Genomic DNA, 18971 nt, shown 5'->3' with positions numbered 1-18971 from the left:
CGTTTTCCGCCTGGGTCTCTATAATCTTCACTCCCCTTCCCAGCACCTGGTCACTATCTCCCCCAATATAGGTTTCCAGGTGGGGCTTTGTCTGACAAGCATCTTTTAGGGTTTTAGGATTGAACCCTATACAAGGTGTACTCCACAGCAGAGCCCCTGACCTCCCAGGAGGTGCCTGGCCCTCTCTTGTGGTGATCTATAAATCTCCGCATGTATTTCTGGATTGCTCACAATGGGAGATGGGATCCCATACTCCCACAAGTCGGCCACTGCTCTTTGATCCTGGCCCTGAAGAACTAGACAGATTGGTCATGTATCTGAGACATTCTGAAAGCATAAATCCCACTTCTCTATAATAAAGAGGCAGCACAATAATTATAACTGCAAAGGTAGAAACCTCCTCAGAGTGGGTAATAAAAACCAAATAACACTTATCTCATGAGTCTGTGGACTACAAATGCAACATTTCATCTACCTACAATGCACATCTCCTACCCCACTTCCTTCCAATGAATTATTCTTGCCAAAGTAAAAGCATATTGCTGAGTTTAGAGGCCCTGTCTCTGAAAAGCAACCATTCTTTCCTTTGCTTAGGGGTGCTGAAATTTGTACCCTCTCTTAGCCACTCTTTACCAGTCCTTGTCTGGTTAAGGACTCAATAGGGGAATAAAAGCACACTACTGGCCCTGGTTCTCAGCTGCATTCCAGCCTTTCTACACTAGTCCAGCAGCCGGATTGCTCTGCACCCCCATGGCTGAGCATTACACTGGGCCTATACCTGGCTCTCAGAATCTAGCTGAACTGGTGTAACAGCTCTAAGCTACTGGCATAGGGTGAATGGGGATGTGGCTAGAGCTCTCTACATTCTGGATATTCTGGCCATGTGGAAAGCCTCCTGAAATAAGAGCAATCCCAGGGGCTGCTCTAAATTACACTGGGGGTGCTTGGCATGCTCCACACTCAAGGTACATCTTCGCTACCCGCTGGCTCGGTGGGTAGTGATCGATCTATCGTGTCTCATCTAGATGCGATAAATCAATCCCCGAATTGACGCCTGTACTCCACCTCGGCAGGAGGAGTAAGTGGAGTTGACAAGGGAGCCACCGCGGTCGACCCGCCACCCTGAGGATGGCCAGGTAACTCGAACCAAGATACTTTGACTTCAGCTACGCGAATAGCATAGTGGAAGTTGCATATCTTAGTTCAAACCCCACCCTAGTGTTGCCCAGGCCTGAGAATCTGAGAGGGGTGAGGGTAATGGAAAGCTCTTTATTCCATACTAGCAGTGACTCTGGAGAGGCTCCAAATTGGGCCCAGTGAGCCTACCGTGAAGTTTGCTCAGCATGTGTGCATGCTTGAAAGAGTCCATGCAGCCTCAGTTCAGCAGAAAGCTCTATCCCCTATTCTGGAGCTACACAAGGCGTCTGTATGGGAGAGAAGCCAGGCAGAGGCGTTTGCCTGCACTAGCTGTTGAATTGGCTTTGATGCCTGGTGTATGTCTGTGGTGCCTCTGGGGCTGCTGCACAGGGGATGGTAAAGAGGTCACAGCCCAGCCTCAGTCTCACCAGCTCTTCTGGGGATTAGCTGCCATTTCCTAAACTAGACTGAAGAACAATAGCTTATAATACATAAAAATAGAATTGAAAGTAACATGGCTTGAATTCTCATGGGGACCGTTCTAGTGGGCACCCAGTAGGGCTCTCAGTGATTAAGAGCTCAACAATTTTTTTTTAATCTTGTTTTCCCAGGTTCATAACATCTAACGCCATTACTTTTTTTAACTGAATTTTTTCATGTTTTGTCTCTACTTGAAGGGTGGGTGTGTCTTAAGTTTGAGCAAACTCCCTTCATCCAGTTGAGGTCTAGAACAGCAGGAGAAATTCTAACCATACTCTTTAGTCAAAATGACTAAACCTGATGCACTCAACTGCATATTGATGTTGGTTCTAGGTGCTTAACTCCCATGGAAATGACTCCCATTGAAATTAAAGGGAGTTAGGCACCTACTGGGATTTTCAAAAATGCCATGCCACACATCTCTATGTTCCTAAATACCTTAAAAAATCTGGCCCATGGTCCTTACTGAGGACTAGTGCCTTTGTTTAGGTTGGAGAAAAACTATAAGGGATTGGGAAATCACTTCTGAGCATGCTTATTAGGCAACCGCTATGAAATCCTACTCACTCTCTGTGACATCTGTGTACATTTGTCCCTTCCCATCCACTCTAACCAGTTAACTCAAACTGGAGCTGCTGCTGGGACAACTGGATGAGGGTGATTGTCCTGTAAAGATCTCTTTGAAACAAGCACAGCAAAATCCCCTCCACCCTATCCCTCCAATAAAAAAAAACCCAACAACCCTTTAGCATCAGAAGCAGCTCACAGGTGTGAAAAATACAGTAAATCTTTTTGTCCCAAGAATTTGCACTAAATTCTATAGATTCTAAACCTTCATTTACAGATACATAGGATACTATGCTTTCTCAGTATAAAGCTACAACCATTGCAATGTAAACCCATGTGCTACTACCTTTTAAACCCAGCCCTGCACAAAACAATCTTTAGCCAAACAGCAGAAGTAGTAACAAGTAGGTTCTCATCCGCTCTCTACCTAATGCCCCTAAATGAAGTGTGGGTACCAATTAGGGTTTGAAACTATTTCTGTCAGAACACTGTTAAGTAAAGGCATGGCTTCAATTTAAAACCAAAGAAATTATGCAATAATCCTTCTTTTGGTTGTGTGTGTACACACACACACACACACACAGGTGTATATAACTTCTCTGATACAGCATTGTTGTTGGAACTTTATTACCTTTGCACTTCTTGAATTGTTGCACTTCAAAATGTGCAAATTTAAAAGTTGCTTTCACATATTTTTAGCCCTTAATATAATTTTATATATTGCAATCTGTCTGATCTACTTAATTTTAGCAGCTAGCAACATTAGTTAACAGTCTAGAAACTCCTCAGCACCACAGTTCTTTTCAACAAGTTGACTTAAAAACTTTTAAAGTTGTAAAAGCCAGAACCATTTACACACACTCAGAATCTGGATCTACAACTAACTGATTAAAAAAAAGAAACTGTCTGAGTGGGAATAGAGTAAGGAAGCCTGGTGATCCTGAGGTAACTGAACTGAATGCAGTAAGGAATGGATGCAAAGAAGGTAGCAGTTCAAATTCAGAATAGATTCACTTGCAAGATTCATTTATTTGCTCCACAAACATTTTGTCTCACGAACAAAGTGAATTGGGAGGAAGTATAATTCAGGAGTGTGGAGGAAAGCTAGAGAATCCTTGATTGTGCTGTTTTATCGCAACAAACAGCAGTTACTAAGATCAAAATGCAAGCAACAGGAAACAGCTGATGTGACTGCACAAGGATGTGCTCAAAGATTTGAGAGTGAAGTGTTAAGAAAGATGACAGCGAACAGAAGATTAGATACAAGTCAGCAGTATCCTAGAGCAGAGCTAAAAAGCAATTTGGGGCTGTAGTCAGAGAAGGCACTCACCACTGATCAGGGAAGGAAGAGTCCTTTTCTATAAGATCCTTCAGGAGTCTGCACCTTAAATAGTGTGTAGCCCATTGTACCTCAGTACCAGAATGATGGATTTGAAGGAGTTCAGAGAACAGAAATGGTTTGGTTGTTGGCCTGATGAGGAAAGTTTTAGAGCCCAACATGTAGAACTTGGTTTAAAAACGTGTGGGAACATGACACTTTGTATCCATTTAAAAGCTGTAAATAGCAAAGATGGAGAAGTTATTTAGAGTAGTATGAAGGAATATTACTAGTTGTGATGGGATGAAAATGAGACCTAAATGATAGGCAAGAAAGAGGATTTTGGAAGCAGTGTTTTGGATGTCTGAGCCAGCCCGGGCCCACCCTGTACCGGCAAGTACCTCCTTCCCCCTCCCCAGGATAACAGCGGCAGCCGGGGGCTCTGGCAGCGGTTTAAAGGGCCCTGGGCAGTAGCGGTGACTGGAGCCCTGGGCCCTTTAAATCGTCCCCAGAGCCCCACCACTGCTTCCCCCGGGCTCTGGTAGCAGGGCTCCGGGGATGGGGCTCTGGCTGCCACTACTGCCCTGGGCCCTTTAAATCATCCCCCAGGGCTCCGGCAGGCTCCGGAAAGTGGCAGCAGGGCTCCAGGAATGATTTAAAGGGCCCAGGGCTTGGCCGTGGCTACTGCCCCAAGCCCTTTAAATCTCCTCCCTAGCCCCACCGCTGCTACGCCAGGGCTCCGGTAGTGGGGCTCTGGCAGCAATTTAAAGGGCCTGGGGCTCCAGCCGCTGCTGATAACGCACTAGAAGTTACAGTTCTTCAAAAATATCTTAGCTTTCCTACTGCTTTTGAACTAAATGCAGCTATCAGGAGCTATGTACTGCTTTAAAGCAAAGGCAATGATCTTGCCAGCACACAAGAATTACTCTAAGTATCTGGAAAATCAGCTGCTGTAGTTGTAGAATGGCACAGAGAGGGCACAAATCAATCTGAGATCCAATAAAGAATCCATTTCCTTTCCATTGGGTTGTGTGAAATCTAACAACTTGATCCAACTTTGTCAGTCAGGATGAAGAAACATTAGATTTGCTGCACATACAGGACATGTACTATGACTTTCAGAAATGCAAGCCTTAACAAAAAGGCATGGCTTATTAAGAGATTTCTCCCATAAAAATGCAGACCTTCAAGAGTTAAAACAGGAAGAGATGAGACACAAATGGAAAAATAAACCTAAAGCACAAGAATGGAAGGAGCAAGTACCCATCATAAATTTAGGCTCTGTTAAAGTGACAAGTCTTGTCCTGGGAAAATGAAGTAAATGGACCGTTTATAGTGCCTCATTAATATTCTAAGCATTCTAGTCTCTTTTTTTTAAAGACATCTAGGGCCACATTCTCAGCTGCTGTAAATCGGTGTTGCTCTACTGCAGTCTGTGCCAGTTGAGGGTCTGGCCCATAATTTTAGTCTTTCTTGGACATAGCATAAAACTGTTCCAATGAGTAATTCTCCTCACCTTCCAGGGTCTGAGGCACTGTGGGTCAATGCATTTTCTAAAACCAGGATCGAGGTACATGGTCAGACTCAAGAGATCACACGTTGACTGAGTGACCTCCCACAGAGAGGGTTTGAGTATGACTTCACTGTATGATCTTGACTTCCCTCCAGCTCCTAATATAATCACCATCTTTTGCAACTTATGATGATTTTTGTTTATGAACCACATCCCTATCCCCACTCCCACTGAGACTAACTGGGTGCTGCCTAACAAACACAAAATCTAATGCAATAAAAACAACCAAAAACATTCTGACATTCAAGCAACTAAAGCCAATTGAGGGGCTGCACCCTGACAAAAGGGAGGAGGAGCAGCTCACAGATATGGAATCAAATCTAAAACACCTGTGCTTAAGTCTTAGCATGTTTTGTTAAACAGGGGCAAAGAACAAGCAGAGGGGTTGCAGAGTGCAGTATGTGCCACACAGTAAGGCCCACCTTCCAACCAAGGCTCAACCATCAAATCTCTAAAAGCAGGGGCTACCTGAGTGCAGACACTCATCAGGCCAAGGCTCAAAGAGGAGATTTTGAGAACAGCCAAGGCTTAGACCAATTGGAGCTTTTAAAAACTGTGTCAGCTCCAAGTCACGCTTCTACTCTCTAGGAAGGCAATGTAAAGAATGCAGAGCAGCTATACTATGGTCAGAGTCACTGAGCCCACTGAGTTAACATGCTGATGCATTCTGCATAGACTCCAAGCAACTGAGGAGCCCTGCTACTAAGGTTACTGGTGATCAAGCCTCAAGGGCTTGTGCTGTTCTTGGGAGTTCTTTTCAGGACAGATCCTGTTATAGCCAACACCAGTAGGGGGCAAAATCAACAAAAAAAACATGCATGCTACTCACATATCTCTGTACTGACACCTGACTTGGGACTTTCCATTAAGCTACCACGAGCAAAAAATGGAATGGACACTAGCAAACGTCCATGAGTCTTTGTGTTCCTAAGGGTTTCCTAAACACAGAATTTACCCACCTACGCTCCTCACAAGTCCTTCTGTAAGCTCTGAATTTTCTGAACTTCAGAAGGTCATTGAAATTATTAGTGACATGTTTCCTCCTGCAAATACAACTGCTTTATAATTTGATCAATTTAAAAATAGTTAAACGCCTTTCACAGAAGGCAGGATCCAAAGCCCCTGGATGATGAAGGGACTCTATCCACTGGCTTCAATGGGCTTTGAGTCAGGCCCTGAACCAAGATAAACATCAGATTCTACTTACGTGCACAGAATGGACTGGTCTTCTCGATCTGTGAATAAAGAGAAAAATCCATTAATTAAACAAGAAAAGTTGCACACTGACAGAGCTATTTGCATTGACCAAGAATTCTTTTGAACAAACAGGACCTGCCTGGACCTCCAAACTCTGATGATACAGTCAGTCAAAAATGTTGGGATCACATCTCGGGCAATCTGTCCTAGTGTTAAACTAAGTGCCCCTAACACCAGGATTCTGTACAAAAAGAACAAAAGGTTAAACATTCAAACACCTTTTTAAAATTTAATTAGAGATGAACTGTAATGAGGAGTCCAATGTGCACAGATGATACCCTCTAGAGGGGATCATAACACTGGAAAAGAGTTTGTACTACACTTACCCATAAAAGCCTCCTAACGAGACTAAGTGAATGACCCAATAGATAAGCCACTCAAAGCTAAAATGCTAGTAGATCAGTAGCTTTAGAAGCTGAAGCTCTGGCAGTATAGGAACTATAAAAGTTGGGAAGTGCAAGTAGCCTAAGTAAAGTGCTCTTTCAGTTCCACTGCAGCTCGAGAGGAGATTTCTACCATGAGTGATGAGGACTGTGAGGGAGTGGAAAAGCAGCAGAATGAATGGTAAAGGCTCTGGGGAAGGGCAAGGAAAATTATGCACAAGACTGAGGAGCATCAGGGAGCAGAGAAGACCATAGAAGGGGTTGAACAGGGAGCACAGAAGAGAGTTAAGAGTGATTTTAGGGGTTGGAAGTAACAGTAATAGTCTGGGCTAGGGCAAGAAGGGGATACTGAAAAGTATAAGAAAAAATGTCAAGGGTGCTTAGTAGGGCCAGAGGCAAATAGGGTAGTTGGAGAGGGCTTTACTCTACAACAAACCCTGGAAATCACCTATCCAAAGTTAATCCAAAAGAAACTGGGGCTAGGAGAAACCCCGAAGCAAAGTAAAAAATGAAAACCACCCCGGTGGCAGTTGTGCCCAGGGAACCACCACAGTATCTGTACTGGACAAACCTGAACTTCAGATTTCACAAATGCAAACTGAAAAACAAACCAGAAGTGATCCCAAAGAAATGCAGTCTAGCATTTCAACAGCTTATCTGGGAAAACCTTATCTCAGCCTGATAAGGTAGCTAAGGAGTAATAAGATACAGTAGGAAGTGCTGAGTGTCCCTAGCTCTCAACAATTCAATTGAAGTTGTGTTGTACTGAGACCTCTCAAGATGTACTGATGAACTTACAGTTGGACCCTGATCCACCCTAATCGGAATACCAGAAACTCCCATTGTCTTCAACTGAAGTTACTGGTACCCCAAGGGGAAAGAATCAGGGCCCAGGGCCTGTCTTTGTCATATTTCAGTCTCCTACTCTTCTGCAACTGTTTAAAGATCGAACATCACATTTTAGCATTTTGTAGGGTTCCCATCTGCAGTTACCTGCGTTCTAGGATAAACATTCTGCCAACTTGTGAATGGGCATCATGTCATTAAAACAAATGCCCACAAAGTCTATTGACCCAAATATGATTGATATGTTTCCAGTCAGGAATATTGGAACAGCTATTCATTCTGACATTTAGAGCTCATAATTCAGGGGAGAGGTAATCATAAATATTCTCTGTGCTGAGTTACTTTTAAAAACTGAAAAATAACGTATAGGATCATGTTAGGCAAAATTCTGGAAACCATGAAACATGTCAGATGCTGTTGCTAGTCATTGGTGGCAAGAGTAATTACACTGAGGGCTCAACTCCCACTAGTCTTCTCTGTGGTAGACCCCCAAGGAACAAGCCAACTTCCTTGACAGATTTCACATGAGCTCTGGCTGTTGATTCTGAGCAGAATCCTCAAATACACCTCAAATCCCAATTTTGCTAAGAAGTAGGCCAAAGAATATTCATTGATCAGTTTCCACCATGTAGAAGTACAGCTATGGGGTGCATATTTCTCTGCAGCGGAGTCCAACAGAATTGCCTATATTGCCCTCAACATACCCATAACGCTTATAGCTCTGCAGTCAGACAATGGCTTTGATCAAATCTCATTCTTCAGGGCTTCTGCTATTTGCCCATAGGGGTCAGGTAAGAATTTTTTCCCCATGATACAGGTGTATTCTTTCCCCCTCCTCAACTCCCCCCCCCCCCTTCCTTAGAAATACCTGAGATTGGCCACAGCTGCAGATAGGAACCCTGGGTAGGGCTGACTGGTTCTCTGAGGAGGTACAGAGACTTCTCTTTGTTACTTGCCTGGTTGGTGGGTCTTGCTCACATGCTCAGAATTAAACTGATGACCAGATGTGGGGTCATGAAGGAATTTTCCTCCAGGACAGATTGGCAGGGGCTTTTTTTTTTTTTTTGGCCTTCCTCTGCAGCATGGGGCTTGAGTCACCCACTAGGACCAGCTGGGCATCTCTCTCATTATCAATTCCCTGGCATTTGCAGGGTCCTCAAACATTGCTGGCATCTTGATCTCTCTACCTGTGGCACACAACAGTTCAGTCTCTTGAGGACTGAAGTGCTCTAGTTTAACTAAAGTAATTGGGCTCAATATAGGGGTAACCAGATGAAATATAATGGCCTGTGATATACAAGAAGTCAGACACTAGATGATCTAAAGGTCCCTTCTGGCCTTAAGCTCTATGACTATTATTTTGTAGCACCCACTGGATCTGCCGCTCCCACTGGCTGGGAACTGCAGCCAATGGGAGATGTGGGGACAGCACCTGCGGGCGGAGGCAGTGCACAGAGCCACCTGCCGCGCCTCCATCTAGGAGCAGCTGAGACAGATTGCCATTTGTGGGGAACCATCCAAGGTGAGTGGCCCCCAGATCTGGCACCCTGCGCCCCAAGCCACCTCCTGCACCCAAACTTACTCCCAGAGCCCACGCTCAGCACCTCGTCTCGTGCCCCAATCCCCTGCTGGCCCCACACCAACCAGACTATAACCGGCATTTCAATGAAGATTGAAAATGCTGGTTTATAGAGCTTTCCAATTGGTGAAGTGACAGATAAAATAGCTTTTACTGTATATACAGTACTATTCCAATTGCCCACAAAGTTTCTGTATAGAGTTTAACATGTCATTGGTTTAGCATCAAGGTAGGCCCCTATAATCAATGGACACTTCCTAATAAACTTAGGGCCAAATCCTAAAGTCTTTTCCCAGTTTCAATTGGTTCCTTATTCAGGCAAAACTCCCATTAAGGTCAATGGGAGTTTTGCATAAGTAAAGGCTTCAAAATCTGACCTATAGAATTTACAGTAAAAATTTATAAGAGCCAGGTATGTTCACACTGAGTAGGACCTTTCTCTGTGAGTAGCCACTGATTTTAGGGGGAATGCTTGCAGAGTAACATACTGCTTAGCATGAGTTAGGATCTCTGAATCCGGTCATAAAACAGTAGCTTGCAGAAACAAAACATGATGATGAAATGCTCCAGTGCAACATAAAGCTATTTTAAAAATGAGAAATTGCTGAGACAAAATTAGTTTCTCAAAATCAAGAGGTTTTCCTGCTAACCATAGATTTGTGCTTTAATGCAAGGAAGTTATTTGTCAGATTCTACATCACTAGTTATAAGCAGTCAAATAACAAAATTACAGAAAAAGGTGGATAAGGTGGATAGCAATTTTTAGATTCCTGAAGGTGTAGTACTCAATATTTTTAGAGACCTGTGACATTTTGATGGAATCATTTGACATTGCTAACAGAAACTGGCTTGTTTTAACTATGGGGAAATCCTGTTCTCATTTAGGAAGACAAATTATCATGCAATAAAAGTATATTTATAGGACTGTGTACCTAGTACATGAATCACTGTCTTCAAGACTTCTCTTTAAACACTACTTTAAACATTTTTTTAATCCTGTGACAGGGTTTCTAGCGTGTAACCTGAACTGTGGGACCGCTAAGCCCTCTGTCTCACCAACGTTGGCTCTGTCTTGCACTGTGATCCTGTTGGCAAGCTACAAACCTCTCACAGGTATTGTACACAGATATCCACAGTCAGGGACACACCCAACTGAGTTAGATGAATGCTTCTCCCAGCCACTCATGAACCAACAATAGAGAGGCTTCAGACAATTCTCCCCAGCCTTGCACCCTAGAACTATACCATCTTGCTTTAGTCAAAAGCCTGACCAGTGTAAGTTCATTACCCAGTCCGCCTCTCCCCCAATTTGGAGAGGATACACACAAACCTTTGTAAACTGAGCCAAAGACTTCAACAAAAACACTGTTTTAGATGAAATACAAAACAGATGTATTGACTACAGAAATATAGATTTTAAGTGATTATAAGTAGTAAGCATAGAGATTAAAGTTGGTTACCTAAGAAATAAATGTAAATTTGCAGTCTGAGTTCTATAATCTAAACATGACTTGAATCAAGCAGTTTCTCACCATGATAGATGGTACAAACAGGTCACAGATCTTCAGTACACAGGCTTTAACTCCCCTCCAGCCCAGGACAACCCTCCCTAGTTCAAAGTCTTTATCCTCCAGACATGTTTCCAAGTGTTGAGTTGTGGGGGGAATGAAGCAAGTCATGATATCACTTCCCCTCTTTTATAGTTTTTTCCAGCTTGCTGGAAAGATCTATGCTTCTGACACGGGGGTCTTCCCCCATTGGTAAAGCATTCTCCATTGTCTATGTGCTCTCTCTGAGAAGTCTTCTGGGATGGTCACTGGGAAAGTGAATTCCCTTTAATAGGCCATCAGCACATCTGACTACTCCATTTCTGTACCTGAAAGGTTGGTTGTGGGTGTCCCTACCTCACAACATAGTTCAGTAACACACACATGTAGCAAAAGTTCCTAATTTCACATACAATGATAGCACACACAATCCACTAGGACATTAATGTTCAACAGATGAAGTTTTTCAAAATGATACCTCGCAAGGCATACTTTGTACAAAACATATCAATTATATGACAGTGGTAAATATGGGGGTTCCAGGGTGTTGCTTTGAGGTACAGAGTGCTGCACATCCCCTTTAATTATGTAAGCTTTGCTACTAGGTTACCAACACGGAGTGCTAATTCATACCATATCTAATTAATCAAAGCTTTCTCTACTATATACATATTGTGACCGGGTTGGGCCAGATGGCTACGGGAGAGTGCTGGAAGATAGATATATTAGCCCCAGGTTAAGTAGGTCCCTTTTCCCTGGGTAAGGTAACAGGGAAGGTTCCAGAACAATCAGGAACTTTATGGAAACAATTAAGGTAGTCAGGCTGATTAGAACACCTGCAGCCAATCAAGAAGCTGCTAGAATCAATTAAGGAAGGCTAATCAGGGCACCTGGGTTTAAAAAGGCTCTCACTCCAGTTAGTGAGGGGTGCTTAAGGAGCTGGGAGTGAGAGGACGTGCTGCTGGAGGACTGAGGAGTACAAGCGTTACAAGACATCAGGAGGAAGGTCTTGTTGTGAGGACAAAGAAGGTGTTGGGAGGAGGCCATGGGGAAGTAGCCCAGGGAATTGTAGCTGTCGCACAGCTGTTCCAGAAGGCACTCTATACAGCTGCAGTCCACAGGGCCCTAGGCTGCAACCCGGGGTAGAGGGTGGGCCCAGGTTCCCCCCAAACCTCCCAACTCCTGATCCAACACAGGAGGTTCCACCAGAGGGGAAGGTATCTAGACTGTTCCCTGACCCACATGATGGATCAGCAAAGACTATAGGGATTGTTCTTACTCTTTTTTTCCCCCATGCTGGCCAGTGATAAGGTTATCTGATTGTATGGCAGATTTGAGCCATGAAAGTGGCCAAACTGGGGGCTACTGTGAATCTCTGAGGCAAGCAAAATCCACCAATAAGCACAGGACCCACCAAGGTAGACGAGGAACTTCATCACAATATATATAAAAATGTGGCAAAATAGGGTGAATTTAGCCTCTTAAGTTTGTACGATTCTAAACCGACTTCCATATCACAAATCTAGAAATGGTTGTGGTTGATTCTACTTTATCATAAAATGATATTAAGAGCCTGCTCCCATTCCTTCAATGGTGTAGGATCAGATCCTACAACAATAAGTCCTTTTCTTCATTGAATACTCATGCTGTAAGTAGCGTACTTTAAAAGCTTTAGTTTGTACATTGGTACAAACTAAATAGCTACATTTATTTTACTAAGAAGTGGGTTACTAGAAGGTAATATGATAGGGTGGACTAAAATTTCTAAGTAGGGCTGAGTTGGATTTCTTTTAAGTTGGAGATAGAATTTTTGCTAAAAATAGACTTGTTGTGCATAAACCAAAGCATTTGGTATGTATTGATGATCGCACCATAAAGCCATAAATACCCTAAAGAAAACAGAACAGTAACTCCTAGATACAGAGCTTCCAATGGAATTTCTGAGCCCAGGGGACATGAGAAAATACTCGGATGGGATAAGGCAGCCCAAGATTTTCTAACCACTTCTCTTTTCTTATCCATTTCTGCTTTTGTTCTTCTCCCCATTTTCCCTTCTCTTTCAATCCTTTCAACTGCTAAACAGCAGTACTTAATTCCACCTTTTAGTGGTGCCCTGCTCTCAGTAAAGACTGTGTCCCTCACTCACCATTGACCGTTCCCTCTGCTCTCTCGATACTGTAATAATCATGGTTGATAACAGTAGTGTCTGAGGGCCACCAAGAGTGGGCCCCATTGTGCTAGAATAGCAGATTATCCCTTCCACAGAGAGTTTATGGTCTAAATAGACAAGATGGACACAGGCTGGGGGAAGGGGTAGAACACACCAGCTGAGTGAACAATGTGTGATGGCAGCAAACATCATGTTAGTTCCACAGTAATTTGGGTGGGTAGGTGGAGGGGGTTAGTAAGGAGGAGATAAGCTAAATACACATAGAAAGAAAGGGGGTATGGGGCAACAAAGAAGAAGGTGAAGAGGGTCAAGTAGGTGAAGAGACTGAGGCAGAGAGTTGGAGCAAGCAGCTACTCAGCACAGGGCAGAGACCAGTCCAGTCAAAACTGTAGAAAGTTCTCAATGTCTAGAGGCCCTTGCTTTGGCTGCTTCTGCATCTGCCAGCCAAAGATTTTGGCTGGGTCCTCTCAATGGTTTTCCACTAAGACTGCCTGTGTGTGGGGGAGCAGGGTGGGAGAGACACCACCTGGGTCCCAGTGTCCCCAGAGTGTGTGTGGGGTCTTGCACCTGGGGGTGCAGCAGTCCCTGCTTTGACTGCTTCTGCATCTACCAGCTGGAGTCTGGCTGACCCAAACAGACTGTAACCTCTGGGTGTTCTTTTACTGCCCTGACAGACATCAGCAGAAATGTCCTGAGTTCCCACCTCTGCTCTGGGTGTAATTTTATGTGTCAATCGGAGAGTACAAAATGAAGCAGAGACCATACAGCAGCTCAGGCTTCTTAGAGGCACACCCTATAAGCTAGCATTGGTGTGTATGTCACCACCTGAGTTGGAATGTTGTGAGAAGAGACTTATTGGCATTGAGGGGAACTTGCATAAGGCACCCATAGAATCCTGTTCACTCACATGCACTGGCCCCCAGGGTTTATCCCCATCTTCCCCTCCTCCCACCTGGCAGCCATACAAAGTCATTAGGCTTTCAGCTCCATCTCATTGACCCATGCATTCCCTGAATCCTGCTAATCCTCTTACTGACAAACTAATTGGGAACATGCATGAACAGAGGTTTCCAAAGATACTTTATACCAATAGATTGCAGATCAGCTGTTCTAACAAATGGCAAAAGTTAAGGATGAATGAAGTGAGTCATCACTGTTAAGTCTGTTAAGAGTCATCCTTTCGTTTGAATTAATGGTCAGACCCCAACATGTCTTGTCCTTCAAATAATGTCTCATTTAGTTTTTAGAATTATCCACTTTGGTTGCTATTTCTGCCGCGGATAGCAAGCAGGGCCGTCCTTAGGCATATGCGGCTGCATAGGGCACCTGAAAATTTGGGACAGTACTTCATGCATCCGATGAAGTGAGCTGTAGCTCACAAAAGCTTATGCTCAAATAAATCTGTTAGTCTCTAAGGTGCCACAAGTACTCCTTTTCTTACTGGGTCTTAGTGTCTACCCTCCCGCCTCTTCCTATCCCTGTTCTGACCCTTCCTGCAGGCTCCCACCACAACTGGCTGCTGCAGCCTGGTGAGTCTTCCTCCAGAGGGGATCTAGTAACTTAAAAGTGAAAAAGCCTGCCAGACTTATTAGCACAACAGTGAAACTGTTAAAGAGCCATTTCAGAGTAACAGCCATGTTAAGTGGTAATGAAGCCATTTAACAGGCATTTGCCAACCCCCAGGTATATACTGTCAGTTTCTGAATTTACTGACAAAAACAGTGGTGCATTACTACAATATTTACTCAGAACATGTTAGTCTACAGGACCTTGGTTTAAAATTTACTTTAAAAATATTTAATTAGTGAGTTGGCGAAGATTATAAAATAACATCTCTAAAAAATCCTTGCATAGATTTTTAGATGCACAATCATCTATAGCCTTAAATGCCTGGATCTTCAGACATATAGTTTTGTAAATAAATCCTTCAAAAGACCACCCTTATCTAAAATACACATTTTAATTACTATAATTAAAAACAAACTTGCTTCCAAAGTTTTCCTGTCCTTTCTGTCCATCCCTTTCTTTTTTCACCCCCCCTCCCCCCCGCCTCCCAACCCCACCCAGTGAAGAGAGCCCTTAAAGGGACAACACCCGTTTCCTTCCAGATAGCTGGACAAAGAGTTTCCCTTTCTTTACTTCTGACTATCTGATGAATTAGTTTTAAGAGAAGTCTCCAGCAAAATCAGTACCTAGTAAGATATAAACTCCTTTGTTATGCCTAAAATCTTTGGAAACATATTTTTTAAAAAGAAAAGGAGTACTTGTGGCACCTTAGAGACTAACAAATTTATTTGCGCATAAATAAATGCTACAGCTCACTTTGGTGAAATTTCATAAACATGTCTATTGTTATGGAGATCACACGACGTAAATTAGTGTTCCCTTTTTCTAAAAACAATGAAAAGTGTTATGAACACAGGAAAAGTCTGTGACTGATTAATTTAAAATAATGTCTTTGTTTCAGTGAGTTAAATATGTAGTAATCTGGAATGATTACTTTATGAAGGTTTAAGAGTACATTTAAAATATAAAACCATCTTAGCAATACTAATTAAGAAAATGTAAAACAGAGAAGAGCTGCACCATGTATCCCATACTATTCAGCAAGACAGCTGACTCGCCCTTACTACAAAGTTTTTGAAAATAAATCTCTGACAAACCTCAGGGCATATTAAAAAAACAAACAAACAAAAAAAAAACAAAAAAAAAACCCAACAACCTGTGATGGACATTTTTTTTATTCCCAAATTCAGTACTTTTAATTAGGTTCCTTCTGCATGTCCAGTCTTCACCATCTGGCATGCAGTGGAAAACATGCTTCATTTGCTTTAGAAAGAAATTGCAGGAGAGTGGTTCCTTCCTCCCTACCCCCTCAATATCATTTGCTTCATGTTGGTTCAGGGATTTGGCTGGAAGAGGGTGAGCAGGGTGGGGGAGGGAAGAGAGTGGGGAGACAGTGGGGAGAGGGCAGGGCCTGGGTGGGGTGGGGTGGAGGCCTGGGGTGGAGCAGGAGTGGAGTATGGGAGGGGCTGCAGGCAGAAGCGGTGGGCTGGGGATCTAGCCTCCCCAAGCGGCAACTTCGCTCATCACCCATGACAGTAGGTAAGAGCGAGTCGGCTCCCACGCACCCAGTGCGCACTGCAATCTCCTTAGGTAGGGGTCATATTCTGCTGCCTCGTCCTCCCCCCCCCCCCCCAGGGCTGCCATCGGGCATAGGGGCGTAGGGCCCAAAAAATCCTAAGGTCAGCCCTGATAGCAAGAGTACTTATACTCACTGCCCTGTTGTGAGAATACTTATACATGTGCTTAATTTTACTTATGCAAGTACTTAAAATACATATGTGTTTCCAGGATCTGGGCCTGTGTTTTTTTTTTAAAAAATCCAAAATATTTCTTCCAGGGCCCAATGGCCTTTTGGTTCATAGCCCTTTGTTCTTGGATTTGACATTAACTCAAATAATCTTGCTATAACCATCCTCGGTATTCCCTTCAGAATTGTGGGGACTTTATTTAAGTCTTAGTCTCCCCCCCCCCCCCCCCGAGCGAATACAGATCCAATTTTGTGCCCTAAAACAGAGGTCTCCAAACTGTGTAGTGTGCCCCCCTCAGGGGGCGCAGAGGAGTGTGTGCGTGCTGGGGCCTGGGCCAGCCCTTATGGGAGCATCACAGTGCCACCCAGCTCCGCTCCTGGCCCTGGCTCTTGGTCCTGGCTGTCGGCCCCATGCCTGGGGCTCCGGCCCCACACCCCAGTTGTGGCTCCAGCCTCAGCCCCCTTACCCCGTCCCCATCCCCCCGGAGCTGTGGCTCGGCTCTGGGGGGTGGGTGGGTGTGTATGTGTGCACAAAGACAGGGATAAGGGGAGGGCACAAGGTAAAAAGTTTGGGGACTACTACCCTAAAATCATCTCCACCCCTACCAGTCTTTCTGAAAACCCAAGTTGCTTTCTCTAGAAGCTACTGAGCTGTTTTATTGATATGCCTTCAGTCTGCTTGTAACTCTTGTGTGCCCCAAGGATCTCAATAGACCAGCTAGTTCTGCCTAATCACAAACATGATCTGATGGTTTTTCACAAGGAAGCAGCAAGTTGGCAGCTTTACCATAAAAGGAGAAAACCGACTGAAGCTGTGATCAGACATTGGCTTCTTTACATTTATACTGGCTACACTGCCTAAAGGGGATGTGTCTGATGCAGTCCCATGAAAGTCACAGCAGGAAGATGGCTTTTCATCTGCAGCCCCCTTTCACCATTTTAACTTGTATGAATCTAATAAAAACTTTAAAGGTGCAGGTTCTCTCCCTCCCTCTTCCCCCACTTATTAACTAGTTTATTTTCTTTCATTATTTTTAACCCAAGCTTTCCAAGCAATACAGTTTTTAAAACTGTTTATTTCATGGCTTTTTACATCAATGAAACAAGGTTCCGGAGTTGGCAGGAGGCTGTAATAGATTCTCTTCATCTTTGATTCTTACGGACAGAGCCTTCACATCCATATGCATGCTTTATCCCAATTGTTACTGCTACCCAAGCTGGCTTTGCACATCAGCATTGACCAATACTACTAAACTGACATCCCTCCGTGTTTAAGTCCAATTGCCTTTTGGTGGGGGTGGGGAAGTGATAACCTCACTTTTGTGAAGTACGTAGCTATGTATCTGTAAAGCTGTTTTCTATGTACCTCATCTTTAAGTGTAAGGTTAGCTTGATAGTTTGTCTGCAAGGACATTCAATATTACTTAGTTCAACTCGATAGAGACAGTGCTGTCTCAAGGAGACATTTCATATGTTCTTTCTTTCATTTAGATTAAAGGAAACAAAGTCAAAAGCAGAAAAAAGTTCATGGCTGCTCTCTATGGTGATAACTTGGCATGTTTCTGCCTTATCTGGGCAGAGCCAGAGTGCGTACCATGAATTCGTCTACCTATGCATGCAGAGACAAAATGGCTACATTCACTACTAGTGGCAGTGGGGAAATCAGAAAATTGCCTCCCTCCAGTTCCACTGCCAGAAGAGAAGATCTTGCAAGACTGTTTTGAAAATCTGGGCAGAATCTTAACAGCACAGTGCTTCAAGCACTTACTTGTGCTTAGGGGCAGTCAATGAGCACTTGCTTCATAGTTCTGAACACTTTTCAAATTCACAAGACTTCTTCTGATATCAAATGGGCAATGAGAGAGAGAGAAGGCATTTTGAAAAGCCCCATCAATGGCACAGATCTGGACGATGTCCGGGGCTCTCTGCTTGGTGTCCCCGTCAGGTTCCCTTCATTTAGCCCTGTGATCTCACTCCCGTTCTTGTTATCTCCTTAGTTGTCCCCCGTAATTATTTGGAATCCTGGACCTATGGATCCTCCCCTGAGGCTGGGGGGAGGTCCTGTAGCCGTGGGCGGGCTTCTGCCCACCCACTTCCTGGATCCCAACAGGAGTACTCACCCGCCCCACTTTTACCTGTGTAAATTCGGACTGTTCAGCTATTAGCACACTGAACTGTGAAGTGACGCAATGCTACAGCACCTGGTTCCTGGCCTGCTGTGTGTTCCACCCGGTCAGTACAGTGCTTTATTCACCTGAGTGTATTAGTTTTTCCCCTCCATTATAAAGAGCAGGAAACTTGAATCTCTGATGCACTGCCACAAATTGCATTAACACTCACCAAGAACTCACCAAAAGAGCACGGGGGTGCAAGGGGAAGGAAGAGAGGCTGAAGCAGATTGAGTGAATAATGCATTCAGCTCAAGAGGAGCATTTCTTTGTCTGAGGCTACGTCTACACTACACACCTTTTAGCGACAGGGCTGTGTCGGTACAGCCATGCCGCTAAAAGTTGTGCAGGTAGCTGCCGTTTGTCGGCTCTGTTGCTGACAAAAAACTTCCACCCCCAACGAGCAGCTCTCCTGCCAACAACGCACCGTTCACACGGGCACTTGTCCAGGCAAAACCTTTGTCTTTTGGGCGGGTGGGGATTAAACACCTCTGAAAGACACAAGTTGTGTTGTTCAATTCCCCATGTAGACATGCCTTAGATGGTAGTGGGCTTTTACCGGCAGTTCTAAAGATGCTTGGGCAGAAGAGTATCCATCTGTGAGATGGCAGGATAAATAAGGGGGAGTGAGGC

At 44.1% G+C, this 18971-nt stretch overlaps 1 protein-coding gene across 3 annotated transcripts in view; it reads right to left on the bottom strand.

Annotated features, from left to right (window-relative positions):
* MYH11 (myosin heavy chain 11) overlaps positions 1-18971 on the bottom strand; it is a 100774-nt gene that overhangs the window by 49130 nt on the left and 32673 nt on the right. For all 3 annotated transcript variants that reach the window (XM_073362342.1, XM_073362340.1, XM_073362341.1), the window contains exon 4: positions 6283-6310. In XM_073362342.1, the coding sequence (XP_073218443.1) occupies positions 6283-6310 (28 nt within the window). The remainder of the gene's footprint in view (positions 1-6282; positions 6311-18971) is intronic.

The sequence above is a fragment of the Lepidochelys kempii genome, chromosome 10, assembly GCF_965140265.1.
Source record: "Lepidochelys kempii isolate rLepKem1 chromosome 10, rLepKem1.hap2, whole genome shotgun sequence".
Taxonomy (NCBI): domain Eukaryota; kingdom Metazoa; phylum Chordata; order Testudines; family Cheloniidae; genus Lepidochelys; species Lepidochelys kempii.
Note: the sequence above shows the minus strand (reverse complement) of the source record. Positions and strands in the feature narration are given on the sequence as shown.